General features: G+C 36.5%; 1 protein-coding gene and 1 long non-coding RNA gene across 4 annotated transcripts in view; one reads left to right on the top strand and one right to left on the bottom strand.

The window, feature by feature from the left end:
- The window catches only part of PKHD1L1 (PKHD1 like 1), a gene marked incomplete at its 5' end in the record, with an annotated part of 152,794 nt that overhangs the window by 119,255 nt on the left and 14,830 nt on the right, over positions 1 to 18,709 (top strand). The window contains 10 exons of the mRNA XM_082600825.1: positions 1,116 to 1,206; positions 4,913 to 5,061; positions 5,144 to 5,266; positions 5,821 to 5,932; positions 6,014 to 6,130; positions 7,789 to 7,954; positions 10,704 to 10,936; positions 11,129 to 11,296; positions 13,924 to 14,081; positions 16,053 to 16,188. Coding sequence (XP_082456951.1) covers positions 1,116 to 1,206; positions 4,913 to 5,061; positions 5,144 to 5,266; positions 5,821 to 5,932; positions 6,014 to 6,130; positions 7,789 to 7,954; positions 10,704 to 10,936; positions 11,129 to 11,296; positions 13,924 to 14,081; positions 16,053 to 16,188 — 1,453 coding nt within the window. The remainder of the gene's footprint in view (positions 1 to 1,115; positions 1,207 to 4,912; positions 5,062 to 5,143; positions 5,267 to 5,820; positions 5,933 to 6,013; positions 6,131 to 7,788; positions 7,955 to 10,703; positions 10,937 to 11,128; positions 11,297 to 13,923; positions 14,082 to 16,052; positions 16,189 to 18,709) is intronic.
- Positions 3,158 to 18,709, bottom strand: part of LOC309791760 — a 41,036-nt gene continuing 25,484 nt past the window's right edge. For 2 of the 3 annotated variants that reach the window (XR_014291565.1, XR_014291567.1), the window contains exons 5-8: positions 6,628 to 6,720; positions 6,042 to 6,172; positions 4,283 to 4,358; positions 3,158 to 3,883 (exon numbers count right to left, since the gene is read on the bottom strand). This is a non-coding gene — a long non-coding RNA (uncharacterized lncRNA). The remainder of the gene's footprint in view (positions 3,884 to 4,282; positions 4,359 to 6,041; positions 6,173 to 6,627; positions 6,721 to 18,709) is intronic. The other variant, XR_014291566.1, reaches the window with a different exon arrangement.

The raw sequence follows: 18,709 nt of genomic DNA, 5'->3' as shown, positions 1-18,709 counted from the left end.
AATTCTTATGATTCTATATGCAAGGTTATTTACTCTTATTGGATATTACTAATTGGGCCCTTCTTGTTTCCCGTGAAGTTTCTTCAATTACTACAGGTATTTATTTAGATGTAGAGTGAGATTGTAAGCAAGAAAATGGAAAATACAGAGAGGATTTAAAGGAAAGATAGCTTCCTCTTGTTTTTATCTTACTTATACCATAGGAAAGAAAAGGAATTTAAAAAGCTCTCTTTGAAAGTTAGGGTAAGGATTGAATTTTGTTTTTGTACAACTATTAATAATCACCTTAAAGCAAAATCTGAAAGCCTGGAACTTAGTATACATTTATAAGGTAATAATGTTCTCTTTTTGTCTATTTATAGATGCTAGAATATAATCAAATGTCAATTCCAAATCTTTAAAGTTATCTATATCTTTTGAAAGGCATTTTTTTTTAGTTTTATGAATTCCAGTTGACTCTATTTTTATCATAATCTTTAAAAATAAGGCTGTTTAACATGCTTTAAATAAGTGAGATTTGGACTGTTTTGCTGATTCTATGTAGGCAAGAACTAAACCTTCTGTGCTCCATATTTTTCATTTTCTACCACTCTGATTTGGCTCATAAAATAAATTTGTTTAGTAATTACCTACTTGTTCTAACCCAGTTTTTTATTATAGCAGATTTTCTTTAATGAATGCCTCTACTGAATTTTATGGTCCACTGTAATTGTCTTAGTTGTCTTTTTCTTAATAAATCAAATTTGGTAACAGAATATAACCAAAAAAGAGTGATAAAAATTTTGTAGCCTTGTTATAATACTGGAATTTTGTCTATGGCTTGTTAATATTCAACCACGTCCAGTGGATTTTGTGACTGAAATGAAAAGTAATCTCTTTAATGTACTTTTATAATGGAATCTAAAGTATAGTATCTAGTGGTAGGTTTACACCAAGAACCTAAGGTAATTTCAGTACTTCATTGGTATTATAAATTTGAATGGGGTGAATGTGAATTAAAGTTTTACTCCTGGAAATATTGTCATAATTAGTTTCCAGTGTATATTGCATACCTGCTCTCACTGCATAATTGTGTAAGAGCCTGACCCAAAGCATTTTCTTTATCGTTATACTAGATAAATAGAGGGACCAATACAGTCTTACAAAATAACGTAGTGGCTGGATTTGGAAGGGCAGGATATCGCATCAATGGTGAACCTTGCTCAAGTAAGTCTTTGGCATAGAGTCACTAAAATTAGGAAATAACTTGTCCAAATTTGTTCGAAATAAATAATTATTGTGAGTTGAAAAGTATTATTGTTTCTTCCTGGGCACTGAAAGAACTCAACAAACTAAATTATTTCCATATAATATTGGGTTTAAAGAAAAAATTAAAACCAATTTTCTTCTCATCCTTCACCCCTATCACCCTTCTCCGGCAGCCCCAGGATGCCACGCTCTTCCCTGGCCCTAGGACACTGCAGCCCCAGGTCCTCTCTTGAGACCCCGTCCCCATCCTCATCCTCCTGAGACCGGGCCTTGCTGCTCCCCAGGCCTCCCCTTCACAGTCACTGCCTCAGGGAGGTCCCTGAGCCCCAGGCTGAGGAAGGTGACCAGGCCTGTCCTTGTGATACCCTCATGTCCTTCTGTCCAATCCCATGCCATTAGCTGTGCCTGCCACAGCGTGTTTCCATTCCTGATCCCACTGGACATGAGCTCTTCCTTGACAAGGGTATCTTTATTCTATCCCTGTGACTGTAGAGGAGATGAGAAGGAAAGAGAAAATCAGAGGGATAACCAGGGAGACAGAGTGAGCCAGAGAGTGTAAGGGAGAAAAAGAGGGGGTAAAGTAGAGAATGGTGGACAGTTGGGTCTGATGGACTTGGGAAGACAGAACAAGAGTGAAAGAGAGTAATCTGGGTGAGAAGCAGGGGGATGAAAATAAACAAAGGGGATCAGCAGAGAGATGGGGGAGGACAGAACAGGATTAGGTGTGTTGACTAATAGTATCAAGGGAATAAAAGCAGGATAGATCCTTTAAAAATAGGCTTTTAAGATAACTATTTTCCATGTTTATGATCCAACAACTCTTAACAACAGCTTCAGTGCTTGATTTGATGGTACTGAACAGTGATTATCTTATCCCACCATCACTTTCCCAAAAGCAACTTGTAAGCATAGAGATACATGCCTATAGGGATATGTCACTATTTCATGCTTCCGCGTTAAAGGAATACATGCTCACTATTCATATGTTAAAGCCTGCAAGCATGAAAAAAATCAAAAGACATGAACAGAGGGTTCTCAGATACATTTGTATCAGAGTAGTAAAAATCAAGAATTAATTGAACAACTGCTCTCCTGGCAAGGCTGTAGGGAAATAGTAACATTTACACTTTGCTGGTTGAAGGACAAAATGATATAACCCCTACAAAGGGGAATCTGGCAATAGCTACCAAAATTATAGAGGCATTTACCTTTGACTCAGCACTTCTACTTCCTGTAATCTAACAGTTGCCTCTACAGCAGTTAGAAAAAGAGTTGTGAACAAGGTTATTCATCACAGCGTTGCCTGTACTGGCAGAAAATGGAAAGCTACCCTGTGTCCAGTTACTGTGGGCTAGTTATATAAAGCCAAACACTGGAGCACTGGGCCCCTCTAAAAAAAAGAAGGAAAAAAGATGCATACTAAGTATTAATATGGAGAAATCACCAGAATATTCTAAAATGATAAGTGGAGGTTACTTAGAAAGGGAACAGAAGAATATGTATGGTATATGCATTTACATAAAGAAACACTGAAAGTGTAAAAGCAAAAAGTCATTGAAGGTGAGTAGGAACAGGGTGACTGGTCACTTATTACTGTATAACTTTCTATAAACTCTTGACTTTTAAACCAGATAAATTAATTACTGAATTGAAAAAGTAAAAGAATGCTAGACCTGCTGGCTTTACCTCTTGGGAAACTTAGCTAAAGGAAATGGAATTTTCTCTGAAAAATGTATAGCCCTTCTATAATAGATATTTTAAATCTCTATAGGTATTTTTGAAATTCTTTGAATAAGCATTTTTTTCTGTAAATTCAAAAATTATTGGACTTCAGCTAATTTTTTTTACTGTGCAAAGTACATTTTGAAGGAATAAAACAACTTCGCCACAGATATAACTGATTCCTTGATGTATGTTCTTTTTAAATATTTTAGTTCCCAACAGCTTAAAGTAGCTTTTTTTCTTTTTTCTTTTTTTTTTTTTTTTGAGGTACGCGGGCCTCTCACTGTTGTGGCCTCTCCCTCTGCGGAGCACAGGCTCCGGACACGCAGGCTCAGCGGCCATGGCTCACGGGCCCAGCCGCTCCGCGGCATGTGGGATCCTCCCGGACCAGGGCACGAACCCGTGTCCCCTGCATTGGCAGGCAGACTCTCAACCACTGCGCCACCAGGGAAGCCCTAAAGTAGCTTTTCTTTGACTTAAAATTTTAAAATATGTAATTCATCTACAACTTATTTGAAGTATTGTTGTGTTTTTTAATCAAAATATGACCTGTGAATGTGAATATTTACTAATATGTATCATGCCACGTAATGCATTTTTCACTGAATATATTGATCTTCCTAAATAATCTGGAGTGTTTATAAGGAGCAACTGAAATATGAGACATCACAGAGGAACTGAGGGTTTAAGTTCCCGGAATGGGACATCAATTTACACAATTCATCTCCCTAACAAGTGACGGGCTGGAATGCTGGGAAGGGAACTCTGCCACACGTGGGTCCAAAGGTGGAGCCATCCTTGTCCATGGGGCTACATTGTGCAGAACCAAGGTGTAGCCATGCAGACAGCTTCTTAGGGAGGAAACAATACAAACCAGGCTGATGACCATAGGTGAAATGTCAATCTCAAAGGACTAGGAAGAAGGGAAAAGCAATCGAAGATGGAGGAAGTCAGATCCTGGGGAACTTGGACAAGAGAGCTGGTACAAAGTACAATTTAGGAGGCAGTATTGCTCTTTATGGGGAATCCTCAAATTTATGCATGGTTGGGATGAGTTTTTAAGGTCACTGATCTGATTTGTACATAAGTAAAACTTTCATGAAAATCCACTTTAATTATCCTGTATATTAATAATGGGTATAGCTTCCATTTATTGAGGTACTTTATGTGGGTTATTTCATTTCATTTTGAAACAACCTTGAATTAGACATTATAATTTTTTATATATGAGGAAACTTAAGTTATAGAATGCTAAGCAACTTTCCCAAGATCATGCATACATTAATTCAAGAAGTATTTGATGAGCACCTACCTCTGCATTACCTTCTAGGCTCTAGGAATCTGGCAGTGAAGGAGCTAGACACAGTTTCTTTCATGAAGCTTACGTTCTTATAGGAGAGAGGAGATGAATAATTCACAAATAAGTAGTAATTAAATGTCAAAGTGAAAAAAATTTTAATTGCCATGTTAAGTGGCTGAGGTGCTAACTATGAATCCGGTAGTCAGAGAAGGCCTTCTAAGGAAGTGACACTTAACTTGAAAATGGGATGACCAGAAGGAACCAGTAACATTTATAGATAGCAAGTGGTATCATTGTGTTTTTCAAGTTTAGCCTTGTTTGAATTCAAACTTCATAATCTTTCTAAAGAAATTCACGTTTAATCAGATATAATAAGTTAAGGGTGCTAGCACTGAAGTAAACTTTTGCAAATGAATATACAATTATTCTGATTAACATTGAAGAGACGAATTAGATAAGAGAAATACTAAATAGAATAAACCATAAGTAGCTGAACCATACAAATATTTGATCATGTTGCTAAAATTTACATCAGAATCATATATTTAACTTTTAAAAGAATTTCAACTTTAACTGATACTGCTTATAACTCTATGACTTGATTCATAATGTTAATTTACTGGTTCCATATTTCCTTCAAAGGTCAGTCTTATTCTCTGGAAAAGTGGTTTGACAATGAAGCCCATGGAGGTTTATTTGGTATCTATATGAACCAAGATGGCCTTCCTGGATGTTCTCTTATACAGGGATTTACCATTTGGGCATGCTGGGATTACGGAATTTATTTTCAGGTAAATGGATCCAAAAAAAGTGACTGTTTATTTTCTTTTATGATTATATTTCATACTATGTAACCTCCAAGTTCTATTACAGACCACAGAGAGTGTGCGTATCTATAACGTGACCCTGGTTGACAATGGAATGGCCATTTCTTCAATGATTTACACACCACCTGCTATATCTCACAGAATTTCCAGTAAAACAGTGCAGATTAAGGTAAGAATTGAACGCAGCCACACAAAGCAGAAAGAGCAACTTTGAGAAGGGTAAAATTATTGAATACAAATGATTTTCTTGACTTCTTTGCCTTGCTAGCCACACCTCCTGCCTTTGTGCTCACTGCCTTCTGCCAAGAAGCTCTCCATCCTTCCCTCTCCCCCCTCCTTCCCTCAGCTCTTCTTGCTTATCACCTGCTAATCTTGCCACAATTAGTTAAATTTTCGCTACCTCTATGAAGTCTTTCCTAAACCAGCTTAGGTAGTTTTGACACTCCCTCCTCTTTTTGTTCCTGCTTTCCCTGCACATATTCCTATCATGGAAACATAACATGTTTTTAAATATAATTATTTACATGCCTGTCTCCCCCCTCTGACTTTGTCATCCACTTGGGGCAGAAATCACATCTTTTTTAACTTGGTTTAATGAATGATCCACTTCTCAAAGTTATACAGGTTGTGTTTTGCTACAGTGGAATTCATTATTATTCATTATTATGTTTTCTTTTAAGAAAAGTTATTAAAGCTTACTGTTTGAACTTTTTTTAAAAATAGAACTCATTAATTGTTGGAAGCAGCCCTGGATTTAATTGCTCTGATGTCCTAACTAATGACGATCCCAATATTGAACTTTCTGCTGCCCATCGAAGTTCTAGACCTCCCTCAGGTAAAGATTTTAGAACTTTTAATTTTGGGGTTCATATGAGTGCATATTCAAATTTCATTAACTTTCTTCTTTTTATGAAAGGTGGGAGAAGTGGGATTTGCTGGCCTACCTTTGCTTCAGCACATAACATGGCACCGCGGAAACCCCATGCAGGGATCATGAGTTACAATGCCATCAGTGGTCTTTTGGACATCTCAGGCAAGTTTAAACATAGCCTTTGAAAGTCTACTCAGTTAAGTTCTGTAAAGAATATGTAGAATATAACTAGTAATGTTTCATTGTTAGTTAAAAAAAATAATGATTAAATTAATCTGCTCAATACGCCAAGCAAAGAAACCAGACATCAGAGTCAATTTCAAGAATAGTTCCCTGGCAACATTCCTACATAGAAAAGAACTGACATTTCATTTTCTTTTTAAAACAACAGAAAAAGCACTGGTATAGTGATTTAATATTAATTAGTTTCTCTAAATTGTAAAGCCCTTTTATATAATTAGGGTTATATTTTATTAGAAGCTTTTATGACTGCAGAAATTTTAGTTCATAGAACTTAAATGTTTTGCCAAACTCCCACAGCTGCTGGCAGAACTAGGATTAGAATCAAGATCTCTTGACTGAAAATCTGCTGCTTTTTCACTGAACCAGGCTGCATCCTTAAAAATGTAAAATAATTAAAATAGATGTAGTAAACATACCAAGTATTTTCGCTTTGCGCATTAAATACACTGAGCCATTCTCTATTTCAGTTTAGCAAATCTCCCTTTCATGATAACTTTAACCAGTGTCACCTGAAAGAAAGCAGTTCAATAAATTAGACATCTAAGTTTTGACATATTATTTCTCATAACTTAATTCCCAGAAATGCAAAACAAATTATCATTTTTTAGTGTTACTTGTAATGATACCCTTGCCAAAAATTATTTAACATGCTACATAGGTTTAGGACCAATAAAGGAGATCTACACAGGGAACAAACAGCATCTATTACTATAGTATTTTACTGATACTCATCTACAGACTTATAATCATGCATATACAATATCTTCTTAGGAGAAAATACAGTCAAGCAGGGTAGTATATAGCACATAAGTAATTTAAGAATTTTTTTGAGTCACTTTTTGCTGTTTTCAGTTTTGAGTTACTGGATTTTAAGTGCAAAGAAGATCGTTTTTTGATCTAATCAGTTTTATCTTTTGGCCACATAATATATGCAATAAGACCAAGAGAGCAATAGTATTTCAGTTAGCCTTTGCTGCATAACAAACCATCCCCCAAATTCAAAGCCTTTAAACAACGATTTATGAGCTCATGATTCTGTGGATTGGCAATTTGGGCTTTGTTCAGCTTGGTGGTTCTTCTGCTAATCTTACCTGGGATTATTCACTGCGCTGCCATCACTTTACAAGATGTATAGGGGCTGGTTAGTCTGGGATAGTCTTACTTCTATGTCTGGTGGCTGGTGCTGGCCCCTGATGGGGTAATGAGAGTGACTGAGCCAAATGTCTCCTAGGCTTATTCACATGCTGGTAATCACAGAATTCCCCAAGAACACCAAGAGAGAGTGAGCCCTAATATGCAAGCACTTTTCAGATCTGTTTATACTACAGTTGCTCTTGTCCCATTGTCCAATGCAAATCACAGAGAAAATATGCCAAGCTCAGAGAAAATATGGTAGAAGACTACTCAGTGGTGTGGATACAGTCCACAAATAGTGGTGGACTTATCTGCCACATAAGGTAAGAGTTCCATGTTCAAGGTAATGTTAAATGATGTGTTTGGTGGAATATACATGAAATGAAACTGATTTTACCCTTTCTCTATAGGAAATAATTGTTTTTCTATTATTTATGTTTTAGGTTCCACATTTGTTGGATTTAAAAATGTTTGTTCAGGTGAAACTAATGTGATATTCATTACTAACCCTTTAAATGAGGATTTACAGCATCCAATCCATGTGAAGAACATACAGCTGGTCGACACTACTGAGCAATCAAAAATATTTATACATAGACCCGATATAAGGTAAAGTATATGATAACTCAGTTTCTTCTTTTCTGTCATCACAGTTTTCCATTGTTTTCTTCCCCTGCCATAGATCTGAGAAAGTTGCTAAATTTAAAGTAACTGTTCATGTCTATGAAATTTCAATCAGCATTATGAAAATTAAGAGTATTTAATATATCTGTGTCTTCAGGTAAGCTGAAGAAGCTAGGCCTTAATATATATTTTTTCTCATACTTTTTTTCCCCATGTATCATACATAGCACCATCATTAAACATAAAAGATAGAGAATGGGTCAGAAGTCTATTTGTACATTAATATCTCTCCATTAATAGTCATTAGGAATGAAAGTCATGTCTATCATTTCTTCCCTTTCCCTTACCTCTTTTGTTTCCTTTTGTTTTACAAATATCTTATTATATGCACCCCAACATGTACTTGGAAATTCAATGGGAATCATTATAATCATTGTGACTAAAAATATGCAGAAACTTTGAACAGTGATTTGTTTTTCAATCACAGAGGTTAGTTGGTGTCAGAATATTTCTAGAAGCTGAATCACGTAGATTCTAAGTCTTGAAAGAATATAGCCAATAACGGCTACTCTTCAAAAGACATGCAGACCAGGAATTTAGATATAAGACAATATTGGAGGAAAGAAAGTTTCCATTAGAGCTCTTTGACCATTTTCAGTATAGAGAGAAGACAAGAAATAATGCTAATTAGATATGCATCTCTTCAGAGAAATGCAGTGTTTCATAAATAGTTTGACTTCATCTGATCTTATTTTGATGACAACCCCATACCTCCTCATTTAATAATTGTTGAACTGCAGTGTTTTTTGGCTCAGTAGAGCTTCTCCCCACTAGAAAGCTGTTACCTCCTATTTAGTTATCATTGAATCTTTCAGATTTAATATATAATTTTAACATCTAGGTCATGAAGAAATATTACATTTAAAAATATGTCTTTGAGTCCTGTGCTTTTATTGGGATACTGTTGGCACAATCCCAGATCCCTTTTACTGAGTAGCTCACCCAGTCCCCAGATGCTCTAAATGTTGGCCAATAATGACCTACATTTGCCTGCTTTTCCAGAAGATTGCTCTTAGCCAAACAGGAATAGCTGTGAGAGGCTAAAGCTCTGCCTACTACTGCCTTCTTGTAGTCCACAAAAAATAACAATGTTATACAGGAGGACGAAAGGCCGGCCCCCTTGTCTCAAAGTGGAACAGCTCTGGGTGTAGTTCGTGATCAAGAGATTCTCCTGGAATCAGATTGAAGCTAGTCTATAGACCATAGTCATCTTCCTTTTCTTTCCCTTGCCCTATATGGCTTCTCTCCTTCCCTTTTCTCTCCTTCCCTTATTGAGGACTCCCTTAATAACTCACTGGAACAAAAATCCACATCTCAGGCTCTGTTTCTTTGGAACCTGAAGTAAGACAGAGCCCTAAACCATAATGTAAGAGTGCCACTGGGCAGTCTGTTCACAGACTTGCTCACAAAAACACTCTGCACACACTTGAACACAAAGAACACATGACCCACAGAAATATTTACTCAAATCATCTCCAAAACTAATACAGTAGAGTAAGGGATAATTTATAGCTTCATGTCTTTCTTTGCAAAAAGCTCAGATCTATTAGATAGTATTTTGCTGCTATAACTGTAGAATGAATTTATATTTCCCCATGGTATATATCATATAGTGTAAGTATGCTGTATACTATATATAATATAAAATGTATAGTACATTGCAAATTAAGCAGCCATTTTATTATTATAACCAGTAACAGTCAACACTCCAGGTAGTTCAGAATGAAGGCAGAATACCATCTACGATTGAACTGCTTGATGAGTTTATAGTATTTCATCTCTTACAGTTCAGGTATCTACAGAATGGTTATTAAAATATATAGCATAAAAATCATAATTTAAGTATATCTGTTTGTATATATATATAGGCAAAAGTCTACAAGAATATATACTAATCTGTAGTTGGTGATGAGCCTAAGAGCTTAGGATAGAAAGGTGAAGGGCACTGAACTTATATTAAGTATTTAGATTATTTTATAAAAAGCATATGATACATTTATAATTCTTTTTTTTTTTTTGCGGTACGCGGGCCTCTCACTGTTGTGGCCTCTCCCGTTGCGGAGCACAGGCTCCGGACGCGCAGGTTCAGCGGGCATGGCTCACGGGCCCAGCAGCTCCGTGGCGTGTGGGATCTTCCCAGACGGGGGCATGAACCCACATCCCCTGCATCGGCAGGCGGACTCTCAACCACTGTGCCACCAGGGAAGCCCTATAATTCTTAAAAACCCATTAAAAAAAGAGAAAGAAGGGAAAAATATAAAGACTTCCCTGCTAACACAAGGATTTTGTATGCCTGCACAACTGAGTAATTTACCTGCTCTTTGGGCAATGTTAGTATATTTTGAGCAATGCATAAATATGAAATCTATCATTCGACAAAATATGGAATAGCAAAATGGAATTCTAATTTTATTTCCCACAGGTACAATCTGTCCTTTTGAAATGTTAATGAAATCATAATAATAGACCAAATCAACACAATGGAAAAACAGGCCTCATTACAATGCTAATTACATATGCTACTTGGTCCCACTTTGAATCCTTTCTGAAATAAGATTCAATCAATTAATTTTTTTGACACTCTTATCAAATACGCAAGTATATTCAAATGCTGTCTAGAAACAGGGAGGTATACCAAATCTAAGTATTCATGCATTTCACCTTTTCTTCACAGTAAGGTGAATCCATCTGATTGTGTAGACATGGTTTGTGATGCCAAAAGGAAATCTTTTCTTAGAGATATGGATGGCTCCCTTCTGGGGAATTCTGGTTCAGTGATACCTGAAGCAGAATATGAATGGAATGGAAATAGCCAATTTGGAATTGGAGACTATAGAATTCCTAATGTGATGCTCACATTCCCAAATGGAAGTAGAATTCCTGTCACTGAGAAAGCACCTTATAAAGGTTTGTTGGATCTTATTCTGTTAGTCCTCTGGTTCATGAAACAAGATATATCTTTTATTTTTAATGATTGATGTACTAAGCTAATTTATATTTTCTACTTATTAATGTTATGTAACAAGCAAAAGATAGTATGTGGAAGCTTTTGTAAGGAGATTCTATTTCATTTCTAAATGTGTATTCCTATGTTTCTAGGAATCATTAGAGATTCAACCTGTAAGTACATTCCAGAATGGCAGAGCTATCGGTGCTTTGGGATGGAATATGCAATGATGGTTATTGAAAGCCTGGATTCCGACACAGAAACTCGCAGACTCTCACCAGTAGCTATAGTGAGCAATGGTTATGTTGATCTCATTAATGGTAGGTATTCAATGTAAACAAACTAGAGTTACTCAAGGCATTCACTATTTACTACATTCATGGACATGTCTCATAAATTATCTATCACATAAAACTAGTAAACATAGGGATTGCCTTGCCTTCTGTTTGTAAGATCTATGTGCAGGAGAGAGACTTGACTCTTCAACAGTCCCCCACATTAGAAAGCCAGGACAATTACTCCAAATTGACCATTAGAAAAAGAAGAGGACATATGTATATGTATAACTGATTCACTTTGTTATAAAGCAGAAACTAACACACCATTGTAAAGCAATTATACTCCAATAAAGATGTTAAAAAATAAATAAAAAATAAAATAAAATGCATTTATATCAAAAAAAAAGAAAAAGAAGAGGAGGAAAGTTATTCCTTGAGTAATCTTTATAGGTATGAAGGTGGCATAAATATATTTAAGAAAAAATTGATCCGAGTGTCTGCAAAAAAAACAATTTTCTTTACATAAATTTAAAAAATGATAATATGATATTTGGAATACTTGAGAATGAATATTCTCAGCCTACATGTTTTTCATTTTCATGAATACTTGGAAGAATTAATCTTGAATCAGTGTGTTGTGGGGTTTTTTTGTTTGGTTGGTTTTGGTCTTTCTCATTCCTAATTCCTTTGACTGTCAAGACTATCTTGTCAAGCTCCACAGTCTAGGTCTCTTCCATTCTGGTCCTTGGTGGCTGTAGCCCAAGGGGAGGCAATGGTCTCCATGAGTCTTGTCATCCAAGACTTTTTGAATAAATAGGTGAACTTCTAAAAGTTACTGAAAACAGAGGGCAGGGACTCACTGTCTATTCCTGAAGTACCACTGGGGGCTCAAAGATTAGTCCCTAATCAGGCTTAGAGTCTTTGAAGTGCTGAAGAGGCACATAACCTGGATCGGAAAGGTCTCTCTGTCCTGACGATGTCACAACATGTACTAAAATATTCTAAGATTCCCAAAATAGTCAATACCCTACAAGTTCATTTTTTTTAACTTGTTGGAGAGACTAGAATGAGCTAAATCAGCAGTGTCTCAAAGTTACATGATTTTAAGTCACTCCCCACTTCTGCCCCAACATGCAGTCTCCCTGGTTTCTATGACCTACGATCAACCCAATTTCAAATGCTGCCTTTCATATCTTATAAAGCAGAGACTGTGGGAAGAATTTTAGACCAGTCAGTGAATAATGAAGATGTTTTCAAATTGCTCTGTTTTATATGGTGGAGAAAGGTTTCATTCTATTTGTTTTTACATTTTCCTTTTCTGAAAGGCAATATGAGTTTTCCATTTACAATAGTGATATGACATTTCTCTTTTAAATAAATTTAAATTTTAAAAATGTCTCAATTTAATGAGAATGTAATTTAATGATAACGTAAATGATAGAAGCATGGCAAAAGTTATGTAGGTGTTAGAAGGATTATTGAAGCTTGGGATGCACTATACTAGGTGGAAAGAAAAATTCCCAAGATAAAATTTGTACATACCACTAAAGTTTCCCTTTAAATTTTAGTACTCAATTTTATTTTTAAAATATGGCTTTTATCACTCTAAATTTTTCATTTTATACATAGAAATTTCTATTTGCAAAACCCACAATGAAGGTTTCTTCAAAAGTGGGATTTATATTTTGGATAATAAAGGATAGGTTATGCTCTACTTAAGCTTCAGAAGTTTATATTGGTTTAAAATTCAATCAAACTTCATTTATAAATATTGATAATAATTCCAAGCAAGCTAGGAAATTAAGCAAAGCTTATGAATAAATACATCAAGAAAATTCATCATTCCATGTCTCACTCACTGTTTTATACTTTAAAACTGAGTGAAATAGAGAAGTTTTCTACAGCAGTCATGTTACATGTGTTCTGGAAATGTCTGGATTCAGGTTCAAAGCATCCACTTTCTTTTGGTTTTCTAGAAGGTTTAATGGAGTGTTATTTCTCAGGTTGCTTCGGTTATTTAATGACGTTGACCCTCCAATAGTACCTATAATCACAGTCTTTAACAAAAATTTATTAAAATAACAGTGGAGGAAGGTTAAAGGCAATAAAAAAACACAAAAGAGTTTGTCAAATTTACAAATTAATGAACAAATGAGTGAAAGAAATAATTAATAAATCAGTGGTTCAGACATACAAATGTCCCTGTTTTCTATGTACAGGCTTTATTTTTAACAAATTATCTCTGTTATAGCATAGTTCTCAGCAAAGAGTCTGAGAAAGTTGGTTCCCCACCCAAAGTCACATTTGATAAATAGGAGAAAGCATCAAGCATTTTCTTCCTCGCCATGGGGCCTGGACTTAAATGATTATTAGAGATACAAGTAAATCTATTTCCTCCCATGACCTTCCAGCACAAATCCTCAACATATACCCTTCTGACCCTGGGTAGTCTAAAAGTAAGCATAGTAGAGAGGGAGTTGCTTCCCTGCCTTCCTTTTTAAGGCAAGGTTTGAGAAATAGCTTAGATCACTGAATGGATGGGTGGATGGATAATGGCTATAAATGCTGAACTTGACCACTGCAATTTATTTTTAATACAATTACCCTTCGGGCTTTGCACTAATAATATTCATAGCACAGAACATGAACTTTCATTTGTTTGGATGTAGGCCCACAGGATCATGGCTGGTGTGCTGGGTACACATGCCAGAGAAGACTGTCCCTGTTTCATAGCATCGTGGCTCTGGGCAAATCTTATGAGGTCTACTTCACTGGCACTAGTCCCCAGAATCTTCGACTGATGTTGCTTAATGTTGACCATGACAAGGTAAGGCAAGATAGAAATTATATCTTAAGAGTTACTGGTTTCAGGTGCACAGGCAAGTGATTGATTCAGTTATACTAATACGTGTATCTATCTCAAACTAACACAACATTGTTAACTACACTCCAATATAAAATCAATTTTTTTAAATAAATAAAATAATTATTGATAGCTATGTAAAAAAATAAAAATTATCTATTTCATTTATTGACTGTCAAGAAATGCACTCTGTCATTCAGTAATTCTATGAAGATTATTTCTGTTCAATTATTTGAAGTAATAAGTTTTTTAAAATCTAAAAAAGAAAAAGAGTTATTGGTGTTATGTGCATATATTTCTATCTGCTAAGGACTTTATCTCCTTCCCTGTCCTCTGGAACATCATCAGCCTTACAGCTCATTTTCAAGGACCAGTAGGGTACTACTAAAAATACTGTGAGTCCAGACAGTTTTCATCAGCCTGAGAGTACATATGAGTTCCAAACACCTCTCCCCATATGCACTTGTTTGTGCTTCTACATTTGAGGGGTAACAGTGACTTCTGACTTGTGTGATTAACAAGCACACCTGAACTTTTACATAAAAATAGCATGCATCTAAAACTGGTCACTCGGGATTATATTTTCATTCTTCCATGCTGCTATTATTTATATATGTCAGAAATACACCTTTGGAATTTACTTCAGAGATCACAGCACATTATCTAAAGTATCTTAGGGCTTCCCTGGTGGCGCAGTGGTTGAGAGTCTGCCTGCCGATGCAGGGGACACGGGTTCGTGCCCCGGTTGGGGAACATCTCACATGCCGCGGAGCGGCTGGGCCCGTGAGCCATGGCCGCTGAGCCTGCACGTCTGGAGCCTGTGCTCCACAACGGGAGAGGCCACAACAGTGAGAGGCCCGCGTACAGCAAAAAAATAAATAAATAAATAAATAAAGTATCTTCAATAATGTCAACTCTGCTATAAATGGAATTCAGCTGGGATGATTAACTTTATATACGCTATGTCAGTGGAAAAAGAGTATGAGGTCAAGCAGAAGTCTCATAATATAGATTTTCTTTTCTAAGAGTATGAGATTTGAAAGTCCCAGAGTAGAACGTGAAGAAAGGACACTGATAAGAGGAAGCAGAGAGAGGAGTAAGGAAAGGAGATACCTGAGAACGGCGATAGCAGTTCCGTCCTTTCAGCTGCTCAAGATAAAACCTTGGAATCACTTTTTTTTTTTTTTTTGCGATATGTGGGCGTCTCACTGTTGTGGCCTCTCCCATTGCGAAGCACAGGCTCAGCGGCCATGGCTCACGAGCCTAGCCGCTCCACGGCATGTGGGATCTTCCCGGACCGGGGCACGAACCCGTGTCCCCTGCATTGGCAGGCGGACTCTCAACCACTGCGCCACCAGGGAAGCCCTGAACATTATCTTTTAAAGGAACCCTCTCTTTAATTTAGAGATTGTCCTCTCATATTTTTTTCTTACACTACATTCTTTTCTATGAATGGTTGAATGTAAATCTGTTTAAAATCTTTAACTCAATATGTATCCTGAATCCATAAAAGTTAGTTTTAATATTCTACAGAAGGCATGTATAAAGGATATTTTTAAATTTTATTTATTTATTTATTTTTGGCTGCGTTGGGTCTTCGTTGCTGCATGGGCTTTCTCTAGTTGCGGCGAGTGGGGCCTACTCTTTGCTGTGGTGCACGGGCTCCTTCTCATTGTGGTGACTTCTCTTGTTGCGGAGCACCTGCTCTAGGCGTGCACACAGGCTCAGTAGTTGTGGCGCACGGGCCCAGCTGCTCCACGGTATGTGGGATCTTCCCGGACCTGGGCGCGAACCCGTGTCCCCTGCATTGACAGGCGGATTCCTAACCACTGCGCCACCAGGGAAGCTGCCCAAGGATATTTTCAAAGTGCTAAATTCTAAATATTCTGTTTCATTGTTCTCTTAAGACGCAAAAATGTTGTTTATTTTTAACAGGCTGTTCAGGTGGGAATTTTTTTCCCCACACGTCAACGTCTGGATGTCTATGTGAACAATTCATTGGTCTGCCCCCAGAATACAGTGTGGAACTCCCAACAGAAACACTGTGAACTTAATCGACATGTGTATACAGGTATTTCCTCAGAAAAATACAGCATACATTGTATATGTATACTTAATTATGTATAAAATTATTTATAATGATTCATTATTAATATTTTTAGTTCCTTAGCCCTTGACAAATACAAGAGAAAATAAATTTTTACCCGTGGTTCACCAAACACTAAAATGTGTTCATTTATAACATGTGTGTCCTGAAAGATCACTCCTGATGGAATTCTTATCTATCTGCACACATGCAGATAAAAATTTGTGCGTGTGATGGATATTCCTTTGCCTCCTGAGAACATTTACATTCTACACATTTAGTTCACTTATTCCTGCGTACAGAAGAGATTTTTTGCTTAAAATTTTCACCCTATCTCTGCTTTACTTCTATTTCATAGAGGTCAGAACCTAAGTTCATTGGCAGTCACCAGAAGTATTGCCAAGAAAGCTAGCATAACGTTAGTTGAGTACCATGAGGTAAACTCTGGATTTAAAGGAAATATATGGAAGAAGCTAATTTACCCATTTACCAGTGTTGCAAGACCAGGATTTATCTCTATTCATTGACTTTTTTTATTAAACAGGTACTAATAAGGCCAATCCACTCCTTTCCACATGTGCTACTTATCATTTTTTAGCTGTGCCCCATAATCTTGGCTAACGATTACATAAATGTGTGCTGTAGATCATAATATAAGCTAGACAGGAGAGTGTGAATGGATACCTATATTCATTACCGTCTGTGAAGCAAGTCCTACTTCTACTAATAATATGAACATCTGATATTTCCAGAGACATTCCTATGTGTCAGGCACTGTTCTAAGTGCTTTGTATATAATAACTAACGGTTACTATATCCTAATAATAACACTTTGAGGTAGGCGCAGATGAGTAAACTGAGACACAAGGGGGTGAAGTAGTTTGCCAAGCTTTCTGTCTTAGCTCGGGCTGCCCTAACAAAATGCCGTAAACTAGATGGTTTAAAGACAAATTTATTTTCTCATGGTTCTGGAGGCTGCTAGTATGAGATCAGGGTACCAGTATGGTCTGGTTTCGGTGAGAGCACCCCTCCTGACTTGCAGATGGCTGCCTTCTCACTGTGTTCTCAGGTGGCAGAGATAGAAAGCAAGGGAGAGAGAGAGAGAGAGAGCGCGCTCTGGTGTCTCTTCTTATAAGGGCATTAATTCATCATGAAGTCCCCTCCCCACCCTCATGACTTCATCTAAACCTAATTATTTCGCCAAGGCCCCCACCTCCAAATACTGTGACATTGGGGGTTATGGCTACAGCACATGAATCTGGGGGGACACAGTTCAGTCCAGAGCGGTATCAAAGGTGGTAAGGGGCAGAGCAAGGTACCAATCACAGAGTCTAGCTCTAGAACCCACGCACTTACTATTATGCTACATTGCCTCTTTAGAAGCTAAGGGAGTGTGTTATTTTTACATACAAATGATTGCACATATTCACGGCTTAATTTTCATAAATTTTAACTCTTTTTTTAAAACGGCGCTTTTGGTACAAAGTACTCTATCGTTCAAGTCAAGAAAATAAAAATTATCTCAACAGGCAGAATTTAATACAAGGACCTGGTTACACAAGGCTGCAAAACCATACCACCACTGCCCTTTTAGAATTTTTTTTTTCTGAAATAGCATTGCTTTTAGATAAACATTTTGCTTTGATACTTGGAATGGAAAATAATACCCCTGTATTATGAATCTATACATATCTTTTTAGATTACCCAAAATGTTTATTATTATCTATATCTCTGATTCCTTCCATTACTGTGAAGACATGAGAAAGTTAGCTTGGATAAGTGGTGTATGCACCTGTAACAGTAGCTTGAGAGCAGCTTCAATTTATAATACAAAAGCACATTTTTCAGTTTCACAGAATGTTTAAGCCAAATTGCATCTAGAACTTATACTAGTAGATATTTTTTTTAAATGTAGTAATAATGAAATGGCTTCTTAATGCCATTGCTATGAATGTCTATTACATTAATAAGAAATTACCTCTTTTTTCTAAGATTCTAATTTCTTTTTCTTAGTAAGCCTCACCATGAAATGTGATAAGAAGCTACATGTCACATTCCAGTATTACTATACAGTCAGACTTTGGGCTCAATATGTGTTTGTGGATTTATTACTTCTTGGACATTGTTTATACTCTGCCCTGAAATCATATATATATTTATTCATTACATACATATATATGTATATATAATCTCAATCACTTTTACAAAATTCAGTGCCCTAGTAGAATTTGTTTTGTGTTGACTAAAGAGTTTTCAGGCTGAAATGTAAACTTCTTTTATTGATGTAAGAGCCTTCTGAGATGTTTTAGTATATACTTCATTTGTATTACATACTTTTGTCCTTAGTAAAAATAGAAGCACTGAATCATCATTTTTCCTAAAGAGATGGTATATAGCACTGCATAAACTAGATGGCTGTTAAACTTACATTTTTAAGTTACCAAATGTCTTTGGTCAAGGCTTTAAAATTCTGAAAATGTAAATAGTGTTACAACATAGGCTCCT

Source organism: Mesoplodon mirus (genome assembly GCF_964341445.2).
Source record: "Mesoplodon mirus genome assembly, chromosome: 16".
NCBI lineage: Eukaryota > Metazoa > Chordata > Mammalia > Artiodactyla > Ziphiidae > Mesoplodon > Mesoplodon mirus.
This window is presented reverse-complemented; position numbering and strand designations above follow the sequence as displayed.